Source organism: Lynx canadensis, chromosome F1, assembly GCF_007474595.2.
Source record: "Lynx canadensis isolate LIC74 chromosome F1, mLynCan4.pri.v2, whole genome shotgun sequence".
In the NCBI taxonomy this organism is placed as follows: Eukaryota; Metazoa; Chordata; class Mammalia; order Carnivora; family Felidae; genus Lynx; species Lynx canadensis.
In genome coordinates this window covers 8671980-8694094 of record NC_044319.2, presented here as the reverse complement: position 1 = coordinate 8694094, position 22115 = coordinate 8671980, and the positions used below count along the sequence as shown (strand labels likewise).

The following is a 22115-nucleotide window of genomic DNA, read 5'->3' as shown; positions in this document are numbered from 1 at the left end:
ACAAACTCAGCATTCCAAATCTGCACCTAACTTTTAGAAAAATCCTTTGCATATTTCATATTTCCCCGATCTGTCAATTACTTGGTTTGAGATTTCAAATTAAGTTGTATCCTACAAAATGCTACATTGAAGCACTGAAGACACACTCTTTGCTCTTAAGACCATGGTCTGACAAATATAAAACAAGTATTCTGAAGTTAGTGTCAATGAAACCATTAAAAATGCTAATATGCGACCAGAAGTCCTAGCCAGAGTAATCAGGCAAGAAAAATAAATAAAAGGTATCCAAATCAGAGAGAAAGAAACAGAATTACCTCTGTTTGCAAATGACATGATTATATATAAAAATTCCTAAAGAGTCTACCAAAAAAACCTGTTAGATTTAATCAACAAATTCAGTAAATTTGTAGGATAAAAGTCAACATACAAAATCAGTACTGTTTCCATACACTAACAAAGAATTATTTTAAAAAGAAATAAAGAAAACAATACTATTTACAACAGCATCAAGCACAATAAAATCCTTAGGCATAAATTTAACCAAGGAGGTAAAATACCTGTACACTGAATACACAAATAAATGGAAAGATAATCTGTGCTCATGGCCTGGAAGAATTAATGTTGTTAAAATGTCCATACTACCTAAAGCTATCTGTAGGTTCAATGCAATTCCTATCAATATTCCAATAGCATTTTTATAGAAATAGAAAAAAAATCCTAAAATTCATATGGAGCACAAAAGACACCAAATACCCAAAGTAATATTGAGAAATAAGTACAAATCTGGAGGCATTACACTTCCCAATATCAAATGATATTACATAGCTACAGTAATCAAGAGAGTATGCAATGGAAATAAAAAAAAAAAGACATACCTACCAATGGAACAAAATCAAGTCTAGAAATAAATCCATGCATATATGATCAATTTTATATTATTTTTTTAAATTTTTTTTAACGTTTATTTATTTTTGAGACAGAGAGAGACAGAGCATGAACGGGGGAGGGGCAGAGAGAGAGGGAGACACAGAATCAGAAACAGGCTCCAGGCTCTGAGCTGTCAGCACAGAGCCCGACGCGGGGCTCGAACCCATGGACCGCGAGATCATGACCTGAGCCGAAGTCGGCCGCTTAACCGACTGAGCCACCCAGGTGCCCCTGATCAACTTAATATTTGACAAAGGAGAATAGATACTCAAAGGAGGAAAGATAGTTTCTTCAATAAATAGTGCTGGGAAAATGGATATTCACATGAAAAAGAATGAAACTAGACCAGTATCTTAGCCACTCACAAAAATTAACTTGAAATGGACAATATGTTAAAAAAATAATTTGAAATGGATAAAGGCTTAAATGTAAGGCCTGAAACCATAAAACTTCTAGAAGTAAATATAGGGGGTGGGGCACCTGGGTGGCTCAATTGTTTAGGGTATCAATTTTACTCAGGTCATGATCTCGAGCTCTATGCTGACGGCTCAGAACCTGGAGCCTCCTTCAGATTCTGTGTCTCCTTCTCTCTCTGCCCCTTCCCAGCTTGCACTATCTGTCTCTCTCTCTCAAAAATATATTAACATTAAAAAAAAAATAGGGGAAAACTCCTTCCATGGGTCTTAGCGATGATTTTTTGGTTATGATACCTAAAACACAAGCAACAAAACAAAAAATCAACAAGGGGGACTACATCAAATTAAAAAACTTCTGCACATCAAAATAAACACTCAACAAATGAAAGACAATCTATAGAATGGGAGAAAATATTTGCAGGCCATATACTGGATGAGAAGTTAATATCCAAAATATAGAAAGAACTCATACAACTCAATAACAAAACAATAACTTCAATTTAAAATTAGGAGAGGATCTGAATAGACATGTTTTTTTCAAAGATGTCTAATGGCTAACAGATACATGAAAAGATGCTCAACATCACTAATCATATGGGAAATGCAAATAAAAATCACAACGACATATCACCTCCTATCTATTAGAAAGGTTATTATCAAAAACACAGGAGAGAAAAAGTGCTAGAGAGGATGTGCAGAAAAGGAATCCTCATGCACTGTTGGTGGGAATGCAAACTGGTGCAGCCACTGTGGAAAACACTATGTAGGTTCCTCATAAAATTAAAAATAGACGGGGCGCCTGGGTGGCGCAGTCGGTTGTTAAGCGTCCGACTTCAGCCAGGTCACGATCTCGCGGTCCATGAGTTCGAGCCCCGCGTCAGGCTCTGGGCTGATGGCTCGGAGCCTGGAGCCTGTTTCCGATTCTGTGTCTCCCTCTCTCTCTGCTCCTCCCCCGTTCATGCTCTGTCTCTCTCTGTCCCAAAAATAAATAAACTTTGAAAAAAAAAATAGAACTACCATATGATCTACCAACTTCACTTCTGATGTATTTCTAAATGAAAAGAAATTACTATCCTGAAATTACTACCTGCAATTACTATCTGCATCCCCATGTTCATTGTAGCATTATTTATAATAGGAAGATATGGAAATAACCTAAGTGTTGATCAACACATGAATGAATAAAGAAAATGTGGCATGTGTTACACACACAGACACACACACTGAAATATTATTCAGCCGTAAAAAGAAGGAAATCCTGCCATTTATGACAACATGGATGAAACTTGAGGACATTATGCCAAGTGAAACAAGTCACGGAGAAAGACAAATCCTGTATGATCACGTATATGTAGAATCTAAAAAAATATAACAGATTCATTGACACAGAGAACAGATTAGTGGTTGCCAGAGGCATGGAGTGTGTGTATGAAGGAAATGGGTAAAAGTGGCCAAAAGGTAGAAATTTCCAGTATAAGATAAATAAGTCCCAGGAATATAATGTCAGCATGGTGACTATAGTTAAATATGTATATTTTAAAAAGTGCTGAGAAAGTAAATGTTAAGAGTTCTCATCACACACACAAAATTGTAACTATGTGAGGTGATGGATGTGGTAATCATTTTGCTACATACACATATATCAAATGATTATGTTGTATATCTTAAGCTTATTCTATAGTATGTGTCAATTATACCTCCATAAGTGGAAAAATTAATTTATAAATGGTAATATATGTAAGAATAAGCCATTGTATGTGGAAGCCATAGGTAAATAATAACTATTTTCACTATTTTGTGATGAAGATTTGTTCAATTTAAAATCAGGAAGAATTCAAAGATTATTATTTTTATTTTGAACTTTTAATGAAGTACATTTCCATTTTCTGTACTTAAGTATTTTTATTCTGTAAGCCTTTTTTGAAGTACATGGCATGAATCAATCTCTAACAGATTTGGGAAGCAAAGAAGTTGATCTAATTATTGTTTGTTTGTTTGTTTGTTTGGAGATGGGGGGGGAGGGGGGAAGGATGCAGAGAGGGAAGGAGAGAAAGAAATCCCAAGCACTCTCAGTGTGGAACCAAGTGAGACTTGAACTCATGAACCATGAGCTCACGACCTGAGCCAAAAACAAGAATGGGATGCCTAACTGACTGAGCCCCAAGGTGCCCCAAGTTGAACTAACTCCTGATACTTCATGCTGGAAGGACCACTAAAAATTACTAATCTCACTATACAAAGGAGAAAAGGAGAAAATTGCCTTTTCTCCACCATATTTCTGGCGAACGAATTTCAAAGTATACTTGAATTAATCATTCCTATCATTTAAGGTTGGCAATGATATTTAGTTAAGTATTAATGAAGTTTTTACATTGAGATTTTATTTTCCAGTTGTTTCCACATTGGTCATACAGAATCCAAATAGGGTAAAAGAATAAGCCTCATTCCAACTCCACCTAATCAAATTTCAAAAATATGAAGACAACTTTCTTGGGTTTTCTTATCCTTACGGCCACTAATCTCTCTAATAACTTCACAATTAATTTTTTTTCTTTATTTAAAAAAAATTAATGTTTTTATTTATTTTTGAGACAGAGAGAGACAGAGCATGAGCAGGGGAGGGGCAGAGAGGGAGACACAGAATCCAAAGCAGACTCCAGGCTCTGAGCTGTCAGTACAGAGCCTGACGCGGCGCTTGAACTCACGGATTGTAAGATCATGACCCGAGCTGAAGTTGGACGCTTAACCAACTGAGCTACCCAGGTGCCCCACAATTATTTTTTTCTTATTTTTGACTTTGCCCCTTTAACATTCACCTCAACTACAGCTCAGCCACATTTTTTTTTTAAGTATGGTTTCTAGAACTAGGCACAAAACTCTAAAATTGAGTTCCTCAGCACTGTGACAAGGGCAATTTTTACTTCAATTGAATTAGTTCCAAAAATTCTATTAATACAGACTAAGAATATGTTGGCCCTTGAAAGGGCTTCATTAAAATGTTGAAACATTAAATACAAAAATTAACATAAATCCCAAATTATTTGACATTTACTACAATTTAGTGTATTTCTCCAATTATGTTCTTGAATAGTTAGTTTTTGACAATTCTATGTGGAATCCCTGAAAACTGAAGAGTCCTTCTTGGGGTTAATGACTTTACTTTTCTGGAGTAAACATAAGCATGCTCAGAGAAGCTAAATTTATTTCATAATGGTATTAAGTTCAATAGAAAGATTATATGTTAAGTGGCCTCACGGTTTTTTAAAAAGTAAAATCATATTACATATATTTTCTATATACGCTTCAAGTAGAAATTTATGTAATATAATATTTTAAATTAATTTTTAAAGTATACTTTAAAGACTCTGAGCTGCTGAGATTTCCCTTTCTCCACTACATTTCTAGCTAATGGCTTCCAACCCATTTTTGATTAAGTAAATGCCAGAGTAAAACCAGATCAAATCAAAGCAAACCAAACAATGCAATGTGGCAGATACTTGAATTAATAAAATCTTCATGAGGATTAACTGTTCTCTGTTATATATATATTTTTTTAAATTTTTTTTAACGTTTATTTATTTTTGAGACAGAAACAGAGCATGAACGGGGAGGGTCAGAGAGAGGGAGACACAGAATCTGAAACAGGCTCCAGGCTCCGAGCTGTCAGCACAGAGCCCGACGCGGGGCTCGAACTCACGGACCGCGAGATCATGACCTGAGCCGAAGTCGGCCGCTTAACCGACTGAGTCACCCAGGCGCCCCTCTCTGTTATATTTTTTATTGAAATGTTTAATGGTAGGATTTTATAAGAAGAGACAAAATGAAAAAAAAATAACAAATAATGCTATTAAAGTAACTCCATTTCTGGTTTTTGAAAACAGAGATATTTTCTATATTGATGAAGCTAAAATCAATCCAGGAAAATGTAATTATGTGACTTAAAGGTCTTTCAATTAGGTTGTATTATAAACCAGTGAAATTTGAGTAGAGTTTTTTTTTTTTTATTCTAATGGGAATATCGATCTCTAGACTTTTAAGACTTATAGTGGTCAGTTAATATTTTTATAATTAGTCTTTTTGAAACCAAAATAAAAACAAGGGCATTCTTTGTGATCTTTTTAATGTACTAGTAATTTATGTGAACTACATTTATCAATATATTTATAAAAATTTTAGATTGTTCTTGAAATAGTAATAAGTTACACAAGACTATTCTATATGAATATAGGAGATAGTACTTACTGGAGAAACACTACTGGAACTGGCCCTTTAGATTTCATATTGTATAACAACACCTGACCACGGTGTTCCCTACATGGTAGCTGGGTGCCCCTAGATCAGGGATGTGTGGCCTACAGTGTTTTAAAGATGGCTTTAACTTTGGGCTCTTGGAAACAGTAAAATGAATGAAAAAAGAATATTCAAAAACCAGAAGTAAAATATACTAGTAAAATATTCCTATAACAAGACACCTATAAATATAGCCATATCACACATGCAATATTGCTAACTTTTTATCCCCTCTTTTTTTCAGAATGGAGGCATGCAGTGAGCATCTCACTCTTGCTGCAGCTGCTTTCTTTGACTGGAGCCACTCTACTCCCCTGTTGCTCCCCTTCCTTTGTGAATCAGACTATGGAGTAGAAAATAGTTGGTTCAGGCCACTACTAGCCTTGTGTACATGGGCAAGTCATATAAATCCCATGACCATCTGTATTTTCCCCCCAGAAAACAAATGTGTAGTCATGCCTGTCTTAAAGCGTTCGTGACTATGTTCATAAAATGCTTCCACCGGATGTGAATTTTAGGAATCAAGGACTGTGTTTTGATCAACATTTCATGCAGTACAATGCCTGGCACATGTTGATACAGAGTAAGTAGTATTCTTACATGATGTTGCACATTGTAGGAAGGGTGGCATGCTGAGGTATTCTGTGTTTCAGGGGGTTCAGATATGGCTTTTGAAGGAAAAAGTGATTAGTCATTGTGTTGGCATGTGTCTACAGGACTGATCCATTTACCTAAAAAAGTTGGGGACAAAGGCTATCCTTCAGACGTTTCAAAAAGTAAGTTTTAGAGGTGAATAGAGAATAATCCCTTTGAAGAGAAGAGTCAACACAATCCGATCATTCCAGATATATTAGTTGATAAACACCAAGGAAGGTCATGTTATAATTCTCCTATTGCCTAAACCTAAGAGATAGATTTCAAGTTCGAAAATAATAGCCTAAATAAAATGAAAAGTGTAGGAATGATACTAAGACAGAGATCCCACAGATTAGCTTCCTCAACATTTGCAACTGCTGTCATCAGCACCTACACGTTGAATAAAGGAAATGAATTATATATATTCAGGGTGGTTCCTCCCTCTGGGTGCTCCTTAGGATGATTTTCTAATTGGAAGCCTAGTAAGGGGTGCAGCGGGGGACCCCTTGGAAAGCATTCATACGTGTTCCTTGCTGCAGGGAGACACAGAGGACTGAAGCATGACTCACACTAGACAGCAGAAACAACTGTGTACAAGTTCTGTCTCCAACAGGGCCACACAGAGGGCCAAGGACCATGGAATAAGTCCTCATGAGCAACCCTCTTGAGTTGACAGGAGGATGCAGGCCATGAAAGCTGAACAACGCTAGCGATGGGCCACCAGATGTCCGGGGGCATAAAGTGGATAAACACAGAAACATAATGTATTGACTGGTTTCCAAAGACAGCTTAAAACAAACAAATAAGCAAGCAAAATCCTACTTCATATTCTTTCCATTCTTATGCATGTGACCTTATAATCCTTTCTCACCATGAGTAACAAAACTCAAACTGAATATTGAGCAAAGAAGCCAGTTAATTCTCAATTCTAATCTTCTAGAAATTCAAAGAGAGAAAAATTCAATATAGAATTTAACAATTGCATTGTTATCTGAAATTGAAATATATATATATATATATATATATATGTAAATCTTTGGAAAGCAGATCTATTTTGGTCTGATCCCGAAGGAAGCTGAGAGGAAGATTTTAAAATATTCTCATCAATCTTGATTTGTCTTATGCTGTGATCCTGATATTTATTCTAATAATACTTACAGAAATATTATTCTCTAATGTCTTGCCTGCTTGTGTTTAAAGAAATATATAGAAAACAAAGACATACTATTAAAATATAAAGAAAAATATGAGATCAGACATGTTTTCTTGTGAATGCCCATAACCAGTGTTGAATTCCTTACAGAGTTTTCTGGCATTAATCAAGGACATTCATTATTTGTCACTCTGGGTCACACAGCTTATGTAAGACTGCTTTGTTGAAGTCTTTTTTCTTTCAAGGGTATAAAAGTATCAGGTACCTCAAATGCCAAGAGTGATGTCATACTGGGAAAATGCATAACTTTATAAATTAAGCGTGACACTACCGAATTCTGGTCATCTTACACAAAAGTGGCAATCCTTCCTTAATGAAATCATCAAGATTTGTGGAAGAGTGATGGGGTTACCTCATTCTTCCCTCACTTTCTCAGGCATCCTTCACTTTCCAAAGGCTCAGATTATGAACTGGAGATAACGTGTGCACTCATGCTTACCACAGGTCTATGAACGTCCCAGAATGCTCTCTCTTGGCTATCGAGGATCTTCCTTTCAATCTTGTCTCTCTTCTTGTCCACTCTGTCAACATGGTAACAATGGATAGTAAGTGATATTAATTGTAGCACCTCTCTGGACAAAAGGCCGCAACTTGATCAAGTTTTCCAAAAGACTCACAAGGACTCACTTTGCTTGTGCTTCTGCTTGCATGAAAATGAACTCCCACTTCCGGGCAAATGCTCTCTGCAGCCTGGCCAGGCTCTCCTGAAAAATACACCACAGGTGAAGACTTTCTGATGCTCACGATCACTACTCCCTTCTCATTTATCTACCGTATGAATTTGTCAAGAAAATATAGTCTCTAAAGTAGTAAGTGTACTCCAGTTCTGAATGATGAGTCATGCTCACTGAATATAACTCATCCTCATATTAACAGAGGAAACAGGGAAACCTATCACAAATATTAATGTTTATGAATAATTGACTTGAGAGAATACAAGCAAACATCTAAAATACTAAAATTACTTTGTATATAAAAAGGGCTCAATACTAATCTATTGGAGTTTTCTGTGCCCATTTTAGTGAGGAACAGAAAAGCAGTACATTTGTACTATTGATTCAGTCAATCCATCCAGTTCCTGACAAGAATGTAAACCCTCAGAAGACTACTACCATTTCTAGTCAGTGCTTCAAAGTCAGTAAATCACAACATAGCAATTGTCGGAACAAATTACATCAGATTAATTTTACCTGCTGATGGTGACCAACCTGAAGGTTCCACAAAAACCATTTACCCAAAGTGAATGTTCTTTACTTCTCTAGGTTTGGATGTCTTTACTATATGCAGGACACATCTCACATTTTCACACTTGAGTTTAGCAAGTAAGACATACTCCTCCCTTCTCTCATGAATTTGTGTGTGTAGAAGTTCACCATCTCCAAGGAAGCAAGCAAGTCAGGGATTTGGGCCATTATGATGCTCGATCCCTGGGAATCTGGTCCTTAAAATCCAGGCATGTAGAAAGTCAACAGAATTCCCAGAAATGACCATAGGCCTTATTCCTGTTCGTTTTATGACATTCTTTGCCAGAAAGTCCTTAGTACTTACAGCTTCATAGTCAGCTAGTTCCAGCCTTGCCTTGTTTTGCATTGTTCTCTTGCAGAGATAAACCGCTAAAAGGAAAAAAAAAAATTAATTACATCTTCCCTGCTTGTTAACATGAAGGCACTTACTGAAAATAAAAGATAGTGTTATAAATCAAGACATCTCGGTCTTTGCCAATTTTTTCCACTCATCATTTTCAATGATTTATTTTTTTGACAAAAATAAAGAAGGTATGATATTTTTACTGAAATTCAAACATAATGGTATTTATAAGAAAAAAGATGTTCATGGGGAGTGGCTCAGTTGGTTAAGTGTCCGACTTCAACTCAGGTCATGGTGTCATGGTTCGTGGGTTCAAGCCCCATGTTGGGTTCTGTGCTGACAGCTCAGAGTCTGGAGCCTGCTTTGGATCTGTGTCTCCCTCTTTCTCTGCCCCTCCCCTGCTCACACTCTGTTTCTCTCTCAAAAATAAATAATAAACATAAAAAAATTTAAATTCATTCAAAAGACATAGGGTATCAGAATGGATAAAAAAACAAGACCCATCTATTTGCTGTCTAAAAGAGACTCATTTTAGACCTGAGGACACTTTCAGATTGAAAGTGAGGGGATGGAGAACAATATATTACGCTCCTGGAAGTCAAAAGAAAGCTTGAATAGCCATACTTATATCAGAGAAACTAGACTTTAAATTAAAGGTTGTAACAAGAGTTGAAGAAGGGCGTTATATAATAATTACAGGGTCTATCCATCAGGAAGTGCTAACAATTATAAATGTCTATGCACCGAATTCGGAAGCACCCCAATATTTAAAACAAACACAAACACAAGCAATCTTATCCATAAGAATGTGATAATTGCAGGGACTTTAGTAATCCACTTACAACAATGGATAGATCATCTAGACAGAGAATCAGTAAAAAAAACAATGGCCCTGAATGATACATTGGACTAGATGGACTTGACAGATATATTTAGAACTCTACATCCCAAAGCAGCAGAATACACTTTCTTCTCGAGTGCATATGGAACATTCTCCAAGACAGATCACGTACTGGGTCACAAAACAGTCCTCAATAAATATAAAAGAACTGAGATCATACCATGCACACTTACAGATCACAATGCTATGAAGATTGAAATCAACCACAGGAAAAAGTCTAGAAAACCTCCAAAAGCATGGAGGTTAAAGAACATCCCACTAAAGAACTAATGGGCCAACCAGACAAGTAGAGAAGAAATTAAAAGACATATGGAAACAAATGAAAATACAACAATCCAAACCCTCTGGGATGCAGCAAAGGCAGTCCTAAGAAGAAAATACATTGCAATCCAGGCCTATCTCAAGAAACAAGAAAAATCCCCAATACAAAATCTAACAGCACTCCTAAAGGAACTAGAAGCAGAAGAGCAAAGAAACCCCAAACCCAGCAGACGAAGAGAAATAAAGACCAGAGCAGAAATAAACAATATAGAATCCAAAAAAAAAAAAAAAAAAAACAAACAAACAGAAAAACAGATCAATAAAGGAAAGAGTTGGTTTTTTGAAAAACTAAACAAAATTGATAAACCTCTAGCCAGGCTTCTCAAAAAGAAAAGGGAAAGGACCCAAACAGATAAAATCACAAATGAAAATGGATTTATTACAACAATCCCTCATAAATACAAGCAATTATCAAGGAATACTATGAAAAATTATATGCCAAAAAACTGGACAACCTGGAAGAAATGGACAAATTCCTAAACAACCACACACTACCAAGAGTCAAACAGGAAGAAATAGAAAATTTGAACAAACCCATAACTAATGAAGAAATTGAATCAGTCATCAAAAATCTCCCAACAAATAAGAGTCCTGGACCAGATGGCTTCCTTGGTCTGTTCTACCAGACATTTAAAGAAGAGTTAATACCTATCCTTCTCAAGCTGTTTCAAAAAATAGAAATGGAAGGAAAACTTCCAGAATCATTCTATGAAGTCAGCATTACTTTGATTCCCAAAGCAGACAGAAACCCAACCAAAAAAAAAAAAAAAAAAAAAAAAAAGAAGGCCAATATCCCTGATGAATATGGATGCAAAAATTCTCAACAAGACACTAGTGAATCGAATTCAACAGCATATAAAAAGAATTATTCACCATGGTCCAGTGGGATTCAATCCTGGGCTGCAGGGCTGGTTCAATATTTGCAAATCAATCAATGTGATACACCACATTAATAAAAGATAAGAACCATATGATCCTGTCAATAGATGCAGAAAAAGTATTTGACAAAATATAGCATCCTTTCTTGATGAAAACCCTCAAGAAGGTCAGGATAGAAGGAACATACTTAAACATCATTGAAGCCATTTATGAAAAGCTCATAGCTAATACCATCCTCAATGGGGAAAACTGAAAGCTTTCTCCCTGCAATCAGGAACACGACAGGGATGTCCACTCTCACCACTGTTGTTTCACATAGTGCTGGAAGTCCTAGAATCAGTAATCAGGCAACAAAAGGAAATCAAAAGCATCAAAATTGGCAAAGATGAAGTCAAACTTTCACTTTTTGCAGACGACATGATATTATACATGGAAAACCCGAAAGACTCCACCAAAAGTCTGCTAGAACTGATACTTGAATTCAGCATAGTAGCAGGGTACAATTAATGTACACAAACTGGCTGCATTTTTATACACCAATAATGAAGCAACAGAAAGAGAAATAAAGAAACAGATCTCCTTCACAAATGCACCAAGAACCATAAAATACCTAGGAATAAACCTAACCAAAGATGTAAAAGATCTATATACTGAAAACTACAGAAAGCTCATGAAGGAAATTGAAGAAGATACAAAGAAATGGAAAAACATACCATGCTCATGGATTGGAAGAATAAATATTGTTAAAACGTCAATACTACCCAAAGCAATCTACACATTCAATGCAATCCCAATCAAAATTGCACCTGCATTCTTCTCAAAGCTACAACAAAGAATCCTAAAATTTGTATGGAACCACAAAAGGCCCTGAATAGCCCAAGTAATATTGAAGAAGAAAACCAAAGCAGGAGGCATCACAATCCCAGACTTTAGCCTCTACTACAAAGCTGTAATCATCAAAACAGTATGCGATTGGCACAAAAACAGACACATAGACCAATGGAATAGAATAGAGAACCCAGAATGGGACCCACAAATGTATGGCCGACTAATCTTTGACAAAGCAAGAAAGTACCCAATGGAAAAAAGACAGTCTCTTTAACAAATGGTGCTGGGAGAACTGGACAGCAATATGCAGAAGAATGAAACTAGACCACTTTCTTACACCATTCACAACAAATAAACTCAAAATGGAGGAAGGACTTGAATGCGAGACAGGAAACCATCAAAACCCTAGAGGAGAAAGCAGGAAAAAACCTCTCTGACCTCAGCTGCAGCAATTTCTTACTCGACACATCTCCAAAGGCAAGGGAATTAAAAGCAAAAATGAACTATTGGGACCTCATCAAAATAAAAAGCTTCTGCACTGCAAAGGAAACAATGAACAAAACTAAAAGGCAACCGACAGAATGGGAAAAGATATTTGCAAATGACATAATGGATAAAGGGCTAGTATCTAAAATCTATAAAGAACTCACCAAACTCCACACTTGAAAAACAAATAATCCAGTGAAGAAATGGGCAGAAGTCACGAATAGACACTTTTCCAAAGCACACATCCAGATGGCCAACAGACACATGAAAAGTTGCTCGACATCACTCATCACCAGGGAAATACAAATCAAAACCACACTGAGATACCACCTCACAGTGGTCAGAGTAACTAAAATGAACAAATCAGAAGACTATAGATGCTGGAGAGGATGTGGAGAAACGGGAACCCTCTTGCACTGTTGGTGGGAATGCAAACTGGTGCAGCCGCTCTGGAAAACAGTGTGGAGGTTCTTTAAAAAATTAAAAATAGAACTACCCTATGATCCAGCAATAGCACTGCTAGGGATTTACCCAAGGGATATGGGAATGCTGACGCATAGGGGCACATGTACTCTGATGTTAATAGCAGTCCTTTCAACAGTAGCCAAATTATGGAAAGAGCCTAAATGTCCAGCAACTGATGAATGCATAAGGAAGATGTGGTTTATACATATAATGGAATACTACTTGGCAAAGAGAAAGAATAAAATCTGGCCATTTGCAGCAACGTGGATGGAACTGGAGGGCATTATGCTAAGTGAAATAAGTCAGGCAGAGAAAGACAGATACCATATGTTTTCACTCATATGTGGATCCTGAGAAACTTAACAGAAGACCATGGGGGAGGGGAAGGGGGAAAAAAAAGTTACAGAGAGGGAGGGAGGCAAACCATAAGAGACTCTTGGATACTGAGAACAAACTGAGGGTTGATGGGGGTTGGGGGAGAAGGGAAAGTGGGTGATGGGCAGGGAGGAGGGCACTTGTTGGGATGAGCACTGGGTATTTTATGGAAACCAATTTGACAATGAATTATATTTCTAAAAATTAAAAGGAAAAAATATATGTTTAGAAATTTTATTTTTATTAAATAAGAGGGAAAATAAAGCCTTTTAAATAACACATCAAATGAGCTTAAACATCTAGAGACACACATAACACCATTTTTTTTAAAAGGAACTGCATGAAGAAGGAATCATTATTGGCACATTTGATTATTTCCATAATCTTCTGTCAACTGAAAGAATCTCTTATTGTAAACTGAAGGCTTCTTGGCATCTCCTTTACTACATTTCAGAATCATCAGCTGTTTTTCCACTAGGAGAGAGAAAGCTGTAACATCTTCCCTAACTACAGCATGATGACGTTTTAATTCCATTTTTCTCCGTGTCCTTGCTGCCAGGGGAAGCCCACCTGGGCAACAGATTTACAGGATGGGTGCCAGAGGGAGTGCGGAGGTCACAGCAGCTCTGTCATTGACAAATAATGTTCCTTAAGTTATTGCAGGATTATTAGCAACTCTTATGATACCATCAAGACAATCAGGGCCCTCTGGTACAGTCCTGATTTCCAGGACATTTTTTGCCATTTTCCATAACATATGATATTTGAATCTCATGAAATTCAAGATAAACTATATATATGGCAAGTGCTGAATAGATCTGCTGGATGAAGAGTGTAAATTTCACTTTTTTGTAAGGTTAGTTCTGGAGGTGCTTTTATAATTCCCACCATTGCGCTAAGCTATGCCACCCTCAGTTTTCGATAATGAAGTCCAGCTGATACCACTGAGGAAATTATCTTACACAGAAAATCTGAGATCTCTGCAAACACTGGTGTTGTGTCTTCAATTTCTGCTCTCTAAAGCTTCTTTTATGAAGGCCCAGGCAAAGGAGAAAGCCAACTACGGCCCAATGCTAACATTGCTACAGACACGTAAGAACCCAGGAGATGATTTGAGAGCATATCTTTGTATAAGCAACCATGGGAATTTTATTTTTCCACTAGTATTACTAGTAGTAGTAATTTTCAAAATTTCTAATTCTCAAGATTAGTAAAAGACAACCTTCAAAAACAAAAATGACATGATGCATTCATTTTCTAATTAGCCATAGTTCATGCTCACTCTTGAAGAAACTCTTACTGATAGGGCAGATTTTTTTTTAATTTTTTTAATGTGAAATTTATTGTCAAATTGGTTTCCATACAACACCCAGTGCTCATCCCAACAGGTGCCCTCCTCAATACACTGATCTTAACAAAATATCTAACATGTTCTCAGCAGCTGGTAAAAGAGATTGTAGTGTATGTGCAATACCCCTGAGAATGTCTCTTCTTGAGAGAAAGAAAAAAATCTTCCTAAATATCTAAATTAAATAATTTCAGCTTTCCCATAGAATTACCTTTAACCAAATTTCAAGCCTGAACTACAAGCTCCATGGGCCTGTCCTCCTGCACCAGCCTCTACTTGCTTCATTTATTCCGGTCATCTAATCTTCGCTCTTTTCAAAATCAGACCCCCTCTGGGAAACATATTTCTACCCTCATTAGGTAAACTAATAAATAAAAGCAGGAGCAGGGTGATTTTTTTTAGATGCCTGTTCACTAAGAAGTTATGCATCCTTTAATATAGTTGTCCTTCAATGCAGTTTTCTTTAATTCTCTAGGAAACAAAGTGGAGGCGTGGACAGGCAGAACCAGGTAAATAGTAGTTGTTCCACATGTATTTGTTAAATAGGGTCTTTTCCAAAGGAGTTATTTGGAAGTCAAATCTAAAGTGATTTCTACTAGTCTTTTTTTGTAAAAAGGAAGAAGGAAAAAGTCTGGGTTAGCAAGTGGGGAACATTCTGGATACTGTTAAAGATACTGCAAATACAGTTGGGACTGAAAGGGCCCAAACCTCACTGAACTAGTCTAGATACAGGACAGTATGTGGACAGGTAGAGATGATCCTTCCATTCTTTATCAGCAGAGGGTGTCAGCATTGAATAGGATGCAGATGAGAAGGGGCGTCTTAGATGAAAGAGGGTTTCAATTCTTAGTTACAGTTTATTGAAGATTTTAAAAATGAGAGTAGTTACGCATCATCAAAACTATGGCTCAGGTCAAGTGTTTTTGTACTAACCCTTTATCATTTAGGGCACCAGAGTGCTCCGGAGGGCACTATATATGGACATAGGCCCAAGTGCAAGTATGAATATTCCTTAACAGAACCCTTGAGTTTTTTTCTGCAGTGCCAACATATTGAAAACAACTTTAAAAAATCATTTCCTGGGTTATTTTTAAATGTTTTCCATTATTGAGAATTTAATTTAAATTTCAAGTTTAAATATATCTCTCTGCAGTAATTTTCGACTAGAGAAGACAGTTTTGAGGACTTAAGCTCAAACAAACAAGAAATTTAATAGAAGGATATGCCACTAAGTGGAAGAAAGTTCGAGAAGGCTTCATGTACCACTTTGGCTAAAATGGCCACGTAGTAAATGCATAGAATGTGGCCTGAATATGCCTTAGGTGTAAAAGTTTCTGGATCACACATCTCCTGAACATAGAGTGAATGCTGGCATTAATTTTTTCCATTTAATTTCATAAAGCTCTCCAAAGTGGAATACTCTGTTGAACAAAAAACCGATGTCTATGACAAAAGCGTTCAGAGCTGTATCACAGAGGTCTGTGAGAAAATCATGAAGGTACCAATATGTAAACATTAAAAGATCATAAGTATGTAATATAATTCATGAAGACTAGATATATAATGGCCACATACATATTTGAAAAATATCCAACTTGCAACCAAAGTCATACAAATGTAACATATACTGCCATAATGAAACTGTTTATCTTTTCAAGTTTATTTGTGTGAACAAATCCTTCCAAGTCCCTGAATGAAAACTCAAGCAGTATCTACACTCTTGCTTGTCACTCAGGTAATTCAGAGTCCCAACTTATAAACAAGAATGTCTACCCTGAGTAACTGTCAAATATTCATGTCTGGTTTAAAGTCTTGAGGTCTGCCCCTCTCCCCCAGGTTCTGTGAGTAAGAGAAGCATGATTGTCTTCTTTGTCTTCCTTGTTCTTCTGTGTCCCTGCTAAGTATTGCTGATCAGGGCTTCTAAGCCTTCTGGAGTTGGAGGATAAGGAGGAAGGGGAACAAAGGAGGGTGCTGCCGTTCTTACTCGACTGATGCCAGTGTGGTGATCTAGTGTTGTCATTCTCTGGACTGGGCAGAGGTTTAAAGCTGATTATGTTTCTCATGTGACTTAGTAGGATGCTTTGGAGAAAACCCATCCCACCATTGCCGGAGATCTCTCACCTGTAACCATTGTTGGGGCTGATCACTGCCACAGCCCTTGGACTGTACCTCTGGCCTCTCTCTCCAGTGTGTTTGCCTGTCCAGGCTGTTCCCTAGGACAGGACCATCTCTCACATACAGCTTAGATTACACATGCACTCTTTGCCACAGAACATGGCCACCTGCCTTTCAATTCCTCCATCCACAACAAGATAGCCTGTCCCTTGCCCTTTGTAATTCCAAGGCCTGGAATTCATGATCCATTGTGTCCCAGAAGTAGGTGACTCCTGTCAAGTATTCTCAGAAACCCCTTGAAATCTTTGTCACTGGACTTGAGGTGAGGTGCATTCCCCATTCATTCCTCCCACTTGGGGCTGATGGGGCCAATGACTTCTGATGACCTAACGGCTACAAAACTAGTCTTTAAGCCAACATCTTATCCTTGAATACACTCAATGTGAGCTGACAGTAGCTAGTGTGACAATTTGTATGTCAGTGTAGCAGAGCACTTTCACACCTGGTCTTGATCCACTTAACACTTTGGCTGGATTTCCATTTTGTAACACCCAGTTACAAAAATCACTTTCCACTCATCAGAAGAGCAGAGATGTTACAGAGTGGCAATAACCCATTCTGGCCATAGAGCAGTGGAACAACACTGTGGGTGGGCATGTGAACAGCAAAGATGTCTTTGGGGAAAAGATTTTGACAATGAGTAACAAAGCCTTGAAACATTCACGGCCATTGTTCCCGTACTTGCTCATCTGAGACTATAACCCAGGGAAACAGCAGGAAAAACAGCGGAGGTGTAAGCCTTCATGGCAAGGAATATAGGAACACAGTGGGGCAATGAATTCATGCATTCAATGAAATGTTATATTGTCATTAAAAATGATAAAACCAAAGGGGTGCCTAGGGGGCTTGGTCGGTTGAATGTCTGACTTTGGCTTAGGTCACGGTTTCATGGTTTGTGAGTTCGAGCCCTCCATCAGGTTCTCTGCTAGCAGGGTAGAACCTGCTTCAGATCCTCTGTCCCCCCTCTCTCTCTGCCCTCCCCAGCTCATGTGAGCTTTCTCTCTCAAAAAATAAACATGAGGGGCGCCTGGGTGGCGTAGTCGGTTAAGCGTCCGACTTCAGCCAGGTCACGATCTCGTGGTCCGTGAGTTCGAGCCCCGCGTCGGGCTCTGGGCTGATGGCTCAGAGCCTGGAGCCTGTTTCCGATTCTGTGTCTCCTTCTCTCTCTGCCTCTCCCCCGTTCATGCTCTGTCTCTCTCTGTCCCAAAAATAAATAAACGTTGAAAAAAAAAATTAAAAAAAAAAAATAAACATGAAAAAAAAATGATACACTCAAACTGGTTAACTTCAAAGTTGAAATAATTTGATTTTTAAAGTCCTTATCTCTCATTGTAAAAGTTCAGACAATAAAGAAAAATATATAAATATTAAAGAAAAAATCATTATAATCTCACTTCTGTCATTGTTTGGCACATATTCCGGATTTTTCTCTTCTATATACATCCACTAACATGCACATGAATATCTGTATTTATATCAAAAATCTGCATATATTTACATAATATGCATATATTTACTTAAAACATTTTCAAACTTTACTACATATGTTGTCTTATTAACTTTTTTCTTTAATATTATATTGTGGCTAACTTCATATCAATAACTATTGTTTGGTAATACTCATAAAAATTATTTCATGACAATCAATTTATTATTTATTTAATGAGCCATTATTGTTGAACACTTGGATCATACCCTTTGTCTTGCATTATTTATTAATACTTCTGCAAACATGTATGCATATATGTATACAAGTATGTATGGCTGTATATTTTTTAGGTATCTGCTAATTTCCTAAAGTACTATTGCTACATGAGGATGTGTGCACCTTTCAGGTCCTTTGATCTGTGGAACTAAATTCCATAGAGTTTAGGCATGAGTAAGTCTTCTTATACCCTCTCCAACTCTGGAGAGTCCATTTTCAGCCAAGCAACCAGAGTTATTCCGTTAAGACTTAAATCAGATTTCTGGGGCACCTGGGTGGCTCAGTCAGTTAGGCGTCCAACTTCAGCTTAGGTCATGATCTCAAGCACGGTTTGTGAGTTCAAGCCCCACATTGGGTTCTGTGCTGACAGCTCAGAGCCTGGAGCCTGCTTCAGATTCTGTGTCTCCCTCTCTCTCTGCCTCTCTCTCTCTCTCTCTCTCAAAAATAAATATTAAAAAAAAAAGACTTAAATCCGATTTCACTTTATTTTAACTTCCCACTTTTCAACTACTTCCTATCTTATCTCATTTCAGGTAAAAACCAGAGTCCCTGCTCATCCATTACTTTATCCTGGGACCTTGTTTCCCTCTTCTCTGGCAGTACCTGTGTCCCCCTGGGTCCAAGCTCCTTATCTCCCTCCTCAGGGCTGAACTGCCATTTTCCCAGTGACACCTCTCCCCCTGCCCCCCCCATCCCCCAGCCCAACATCCTCTTCCACACAAATTTCCACCTCCTCACACACAACTTCTTTTTAAAATTTTTTAAAAATGTTTATATGTTTTCGAGGGAAAGAGTGAGACAGAGCATGAGTGGGGGAGGGCCAGAGAGAGGGAGACACAGAATCTGAAGCAGGCTCCAGGCTCTGAGCTGTCAGCACAGAGCCTGACATGGGGCTCGGACCATGAACCCTGAGAACATGACCTGAGCCAAAGTTGGACGCCTAACTGACTGAGCCACCCAGGCGCCCCCTCATACACAGCTTCTGTATCCATTTACATGAGTAGCTGAGGAGCTTACTCTCACCCCCTCCCACCTGCCCTGGAATGCCAGCTCTACAAGCACAGGGAGTTCTGGTGATTTTGTTAGTCCATGTGTCCCCTTGCCTAGAACATACTTGGCACATAGTAGGTGCTCAGGACATACTTGTTGAGTAAAAACACCACTAAATATTTCCTGACCATTTGGGTGTCTTTTTTCTTTTGTGAATTAGCTATTCATGACTTTGCTAATTTTTCTCTCGGGGGCTTTGATTTTTTCTTATTAGACTTAAGTCCTCTTTATACGTGAGCGATAGAAACTAATTTTTAGGTATATATGTAGGACATATATTTCCCCATGTTTTTTGAGAAGTTTAATAAATGATACAGATAATATTGAGCATACTTCAGCAAACATTGATTTACTTTTAAATTATATATATGTATGTGTGTGTGTGTGTATATATATATATATATATATATATATATATATATACATATAGCATTCATAGGACATGTTCCACAACCTGCTTTTTTTACTCGACTTTACTGAGATTCACACAGTTTTCCATAGTTTGTATCTCTTAACCGCTCTCTTCTATCCTATGAATGCAGCACACATTGTTTAAGCCATACACCTATATTAAATACTTGGATTGTTCTTTTTTCTTTCTTCTCAGTTTTACTGGGACACAATTGACACACAGCACTGTATGCGTTTAAGGTGCACAGTGTAATTACTTGACTTACAGAATTGTGAAATTATTACCACAATAAGTTAACATTCAAAAATAAGGTTTTTTTCCTTGTGATGAGAACATTTAGGATCCACTCTCTTAGCAACTTTCAAACTATGCAAACAGCAGGGTTTGCTGTAGTCATCATGGCACACATCATATCCCCAGAACTCATTTATCTTGTATCTGGCGGTTTGTACATTTTGACTCCCCTTCCTGCAATTCCCCCACCTCCCACCCCTTGCCTCTGATCTTTTTCTATTTTCCTAGGAATCTGTTTTTTCTTCTTTCACACTCCATATAGTAGTGAGAAAATGCTTTCATTTTTCAGAGCTATTACAAATAATGACTCCATATAGGCTTCCATTAGCATATTTTTCTTGGAATTGGTAGCAGGGATTTGTGGGACAGGCACAGCATGAATTTTATAAGACACTGCCAAACTTCTGCCCAGTATGCCTTCCCAAATATGCCAGTATCCTCACCTTCAGGCCAGACTTGATTCTGTGCCAATCTGGCTTGAAAGAGACACTTTGATTATGTTTATCTGTTTTTTTATATTTTCACTGCTTGCACATGAGAAGTTTTAATGGGAAAGATGTCTATGGATTGCCCCCCTCACTAATGTGGCTCTATTTAATACTTTGTACCCTGGTTATTTTTCATTGTATCTATATTGCAAACCCTGGTTCCTTTTTCTAATTGTATTTGTGTGATATAGCTTTGCTTCACCACTATAACTGATAGAGTCATCATGTTTTACTTAACTTCCTTGCAGACAGATATTATTGGTTTTTATTTATGAGCTAACTTAAACATGCCTGCTATCTTAATAGATGGACTTAAATATTTACATTCATTCTTTTTTTTTAAATTTTTTTTAACGTTTATTTACTTTTGAGACAGAGAGAGACAGGGGATGAACAGGGGAGGGTCAGAGAGAGAGAGGGAGACACAGAATCTGAAACAGGCTCCAGGCTCTGAGCTGTCAGCACAGAGCCCGATGCAGGGCTCGAACTCACGAGCCGTGAGATCATGACCTGAGCCGAAGTCGGACACTTAACCGACTGAGCCACCCAGGCGCCCCTTTACATTCATTCTCGTATCAGCTATGTTTGTTATTCCTTTTCTTACATCTTCATGCCTCTGTCTCTCTCTCCTCCAGGATTGTGACTTCTTTGCTGTCTACTTTTTGTGACATGGAATGAGTTTTCTTTAATTTATCCTTTAATAATTTAGAATAAAACTTGTTACTATTCCATTAGTGGCCATTCTCATATGTTTAAATAAATGTCTAATATATTTTTCTTGAATTTAGCTGCAGAAATTAAATACAGCCTAGTGCTGCCCCCCATAAACGATGAAGAAAATAATACATCTTGACTCTCTGCTATTTTTATAATTTTAGTGACTAGATTTGACTGTATGCTCTATTACAGTTTTATAAAAATTAATTATAGTATTCACATTCCATTTGGAATTCCTTTTGTCATAATTATTTAGATCCTGGAGGGCATGGAGAGAAAGCTGTTGTCTTGGAAAATTAAGGTGAGTAAACTTTGCTTTGCACATTTCTTTTTAAAACTAAATTTGCGAAAACTATTCTATCACAACTCAGATCTTCCAAAAAAGGAGGGCCATGGCCCATTGTGGCTACCCTGTCTGTTTCTAGGTTCCCCTGCCGTTTGCTCACTCATTTTGGAGTGAGGCCCCTGCACTGGTGAAGCTGACCTAGGGAACCCTGGGTTTGCTGTGGCAGCTGTGGGCCCACAGCAACAACAATCCTGCAAGGATCCTACGTTCCTCCCCTCTCCCCACTTTCCCCCCTTTATTCTTAAGCTTGTTCCCT

General features: G+C 37.7%; 1 protein-coding gene across 1 annotated transcript in view; it reads right to left on the bottom strand.

The window, feature by feature from the left end:
• RGS7 (regulator of G protein signaling 7) overlaps positions 1–22115 on the bottom strand; it is a 521139-nt gene that overhangs the window by 78498 nt on the left and 420526 nt on the right. The window contains exons 7-9 of the mRNA XM_030302853.1: positions 9031–9095; positions 8110–8186; positions 7922–8003 (exon numbers count right to left, since the gene is read on the bottom strand). Of these exons, the coding sequence (XP_030158713.1) occupies positions 7922–8003; positions 8110–8186; positions 9031–9095 (224 nt within the window). The remainder of the gene's footprint in view (positions 1–7921; positions 8004–8109; positions 8187–9030; positions 9096–22115) is intronic.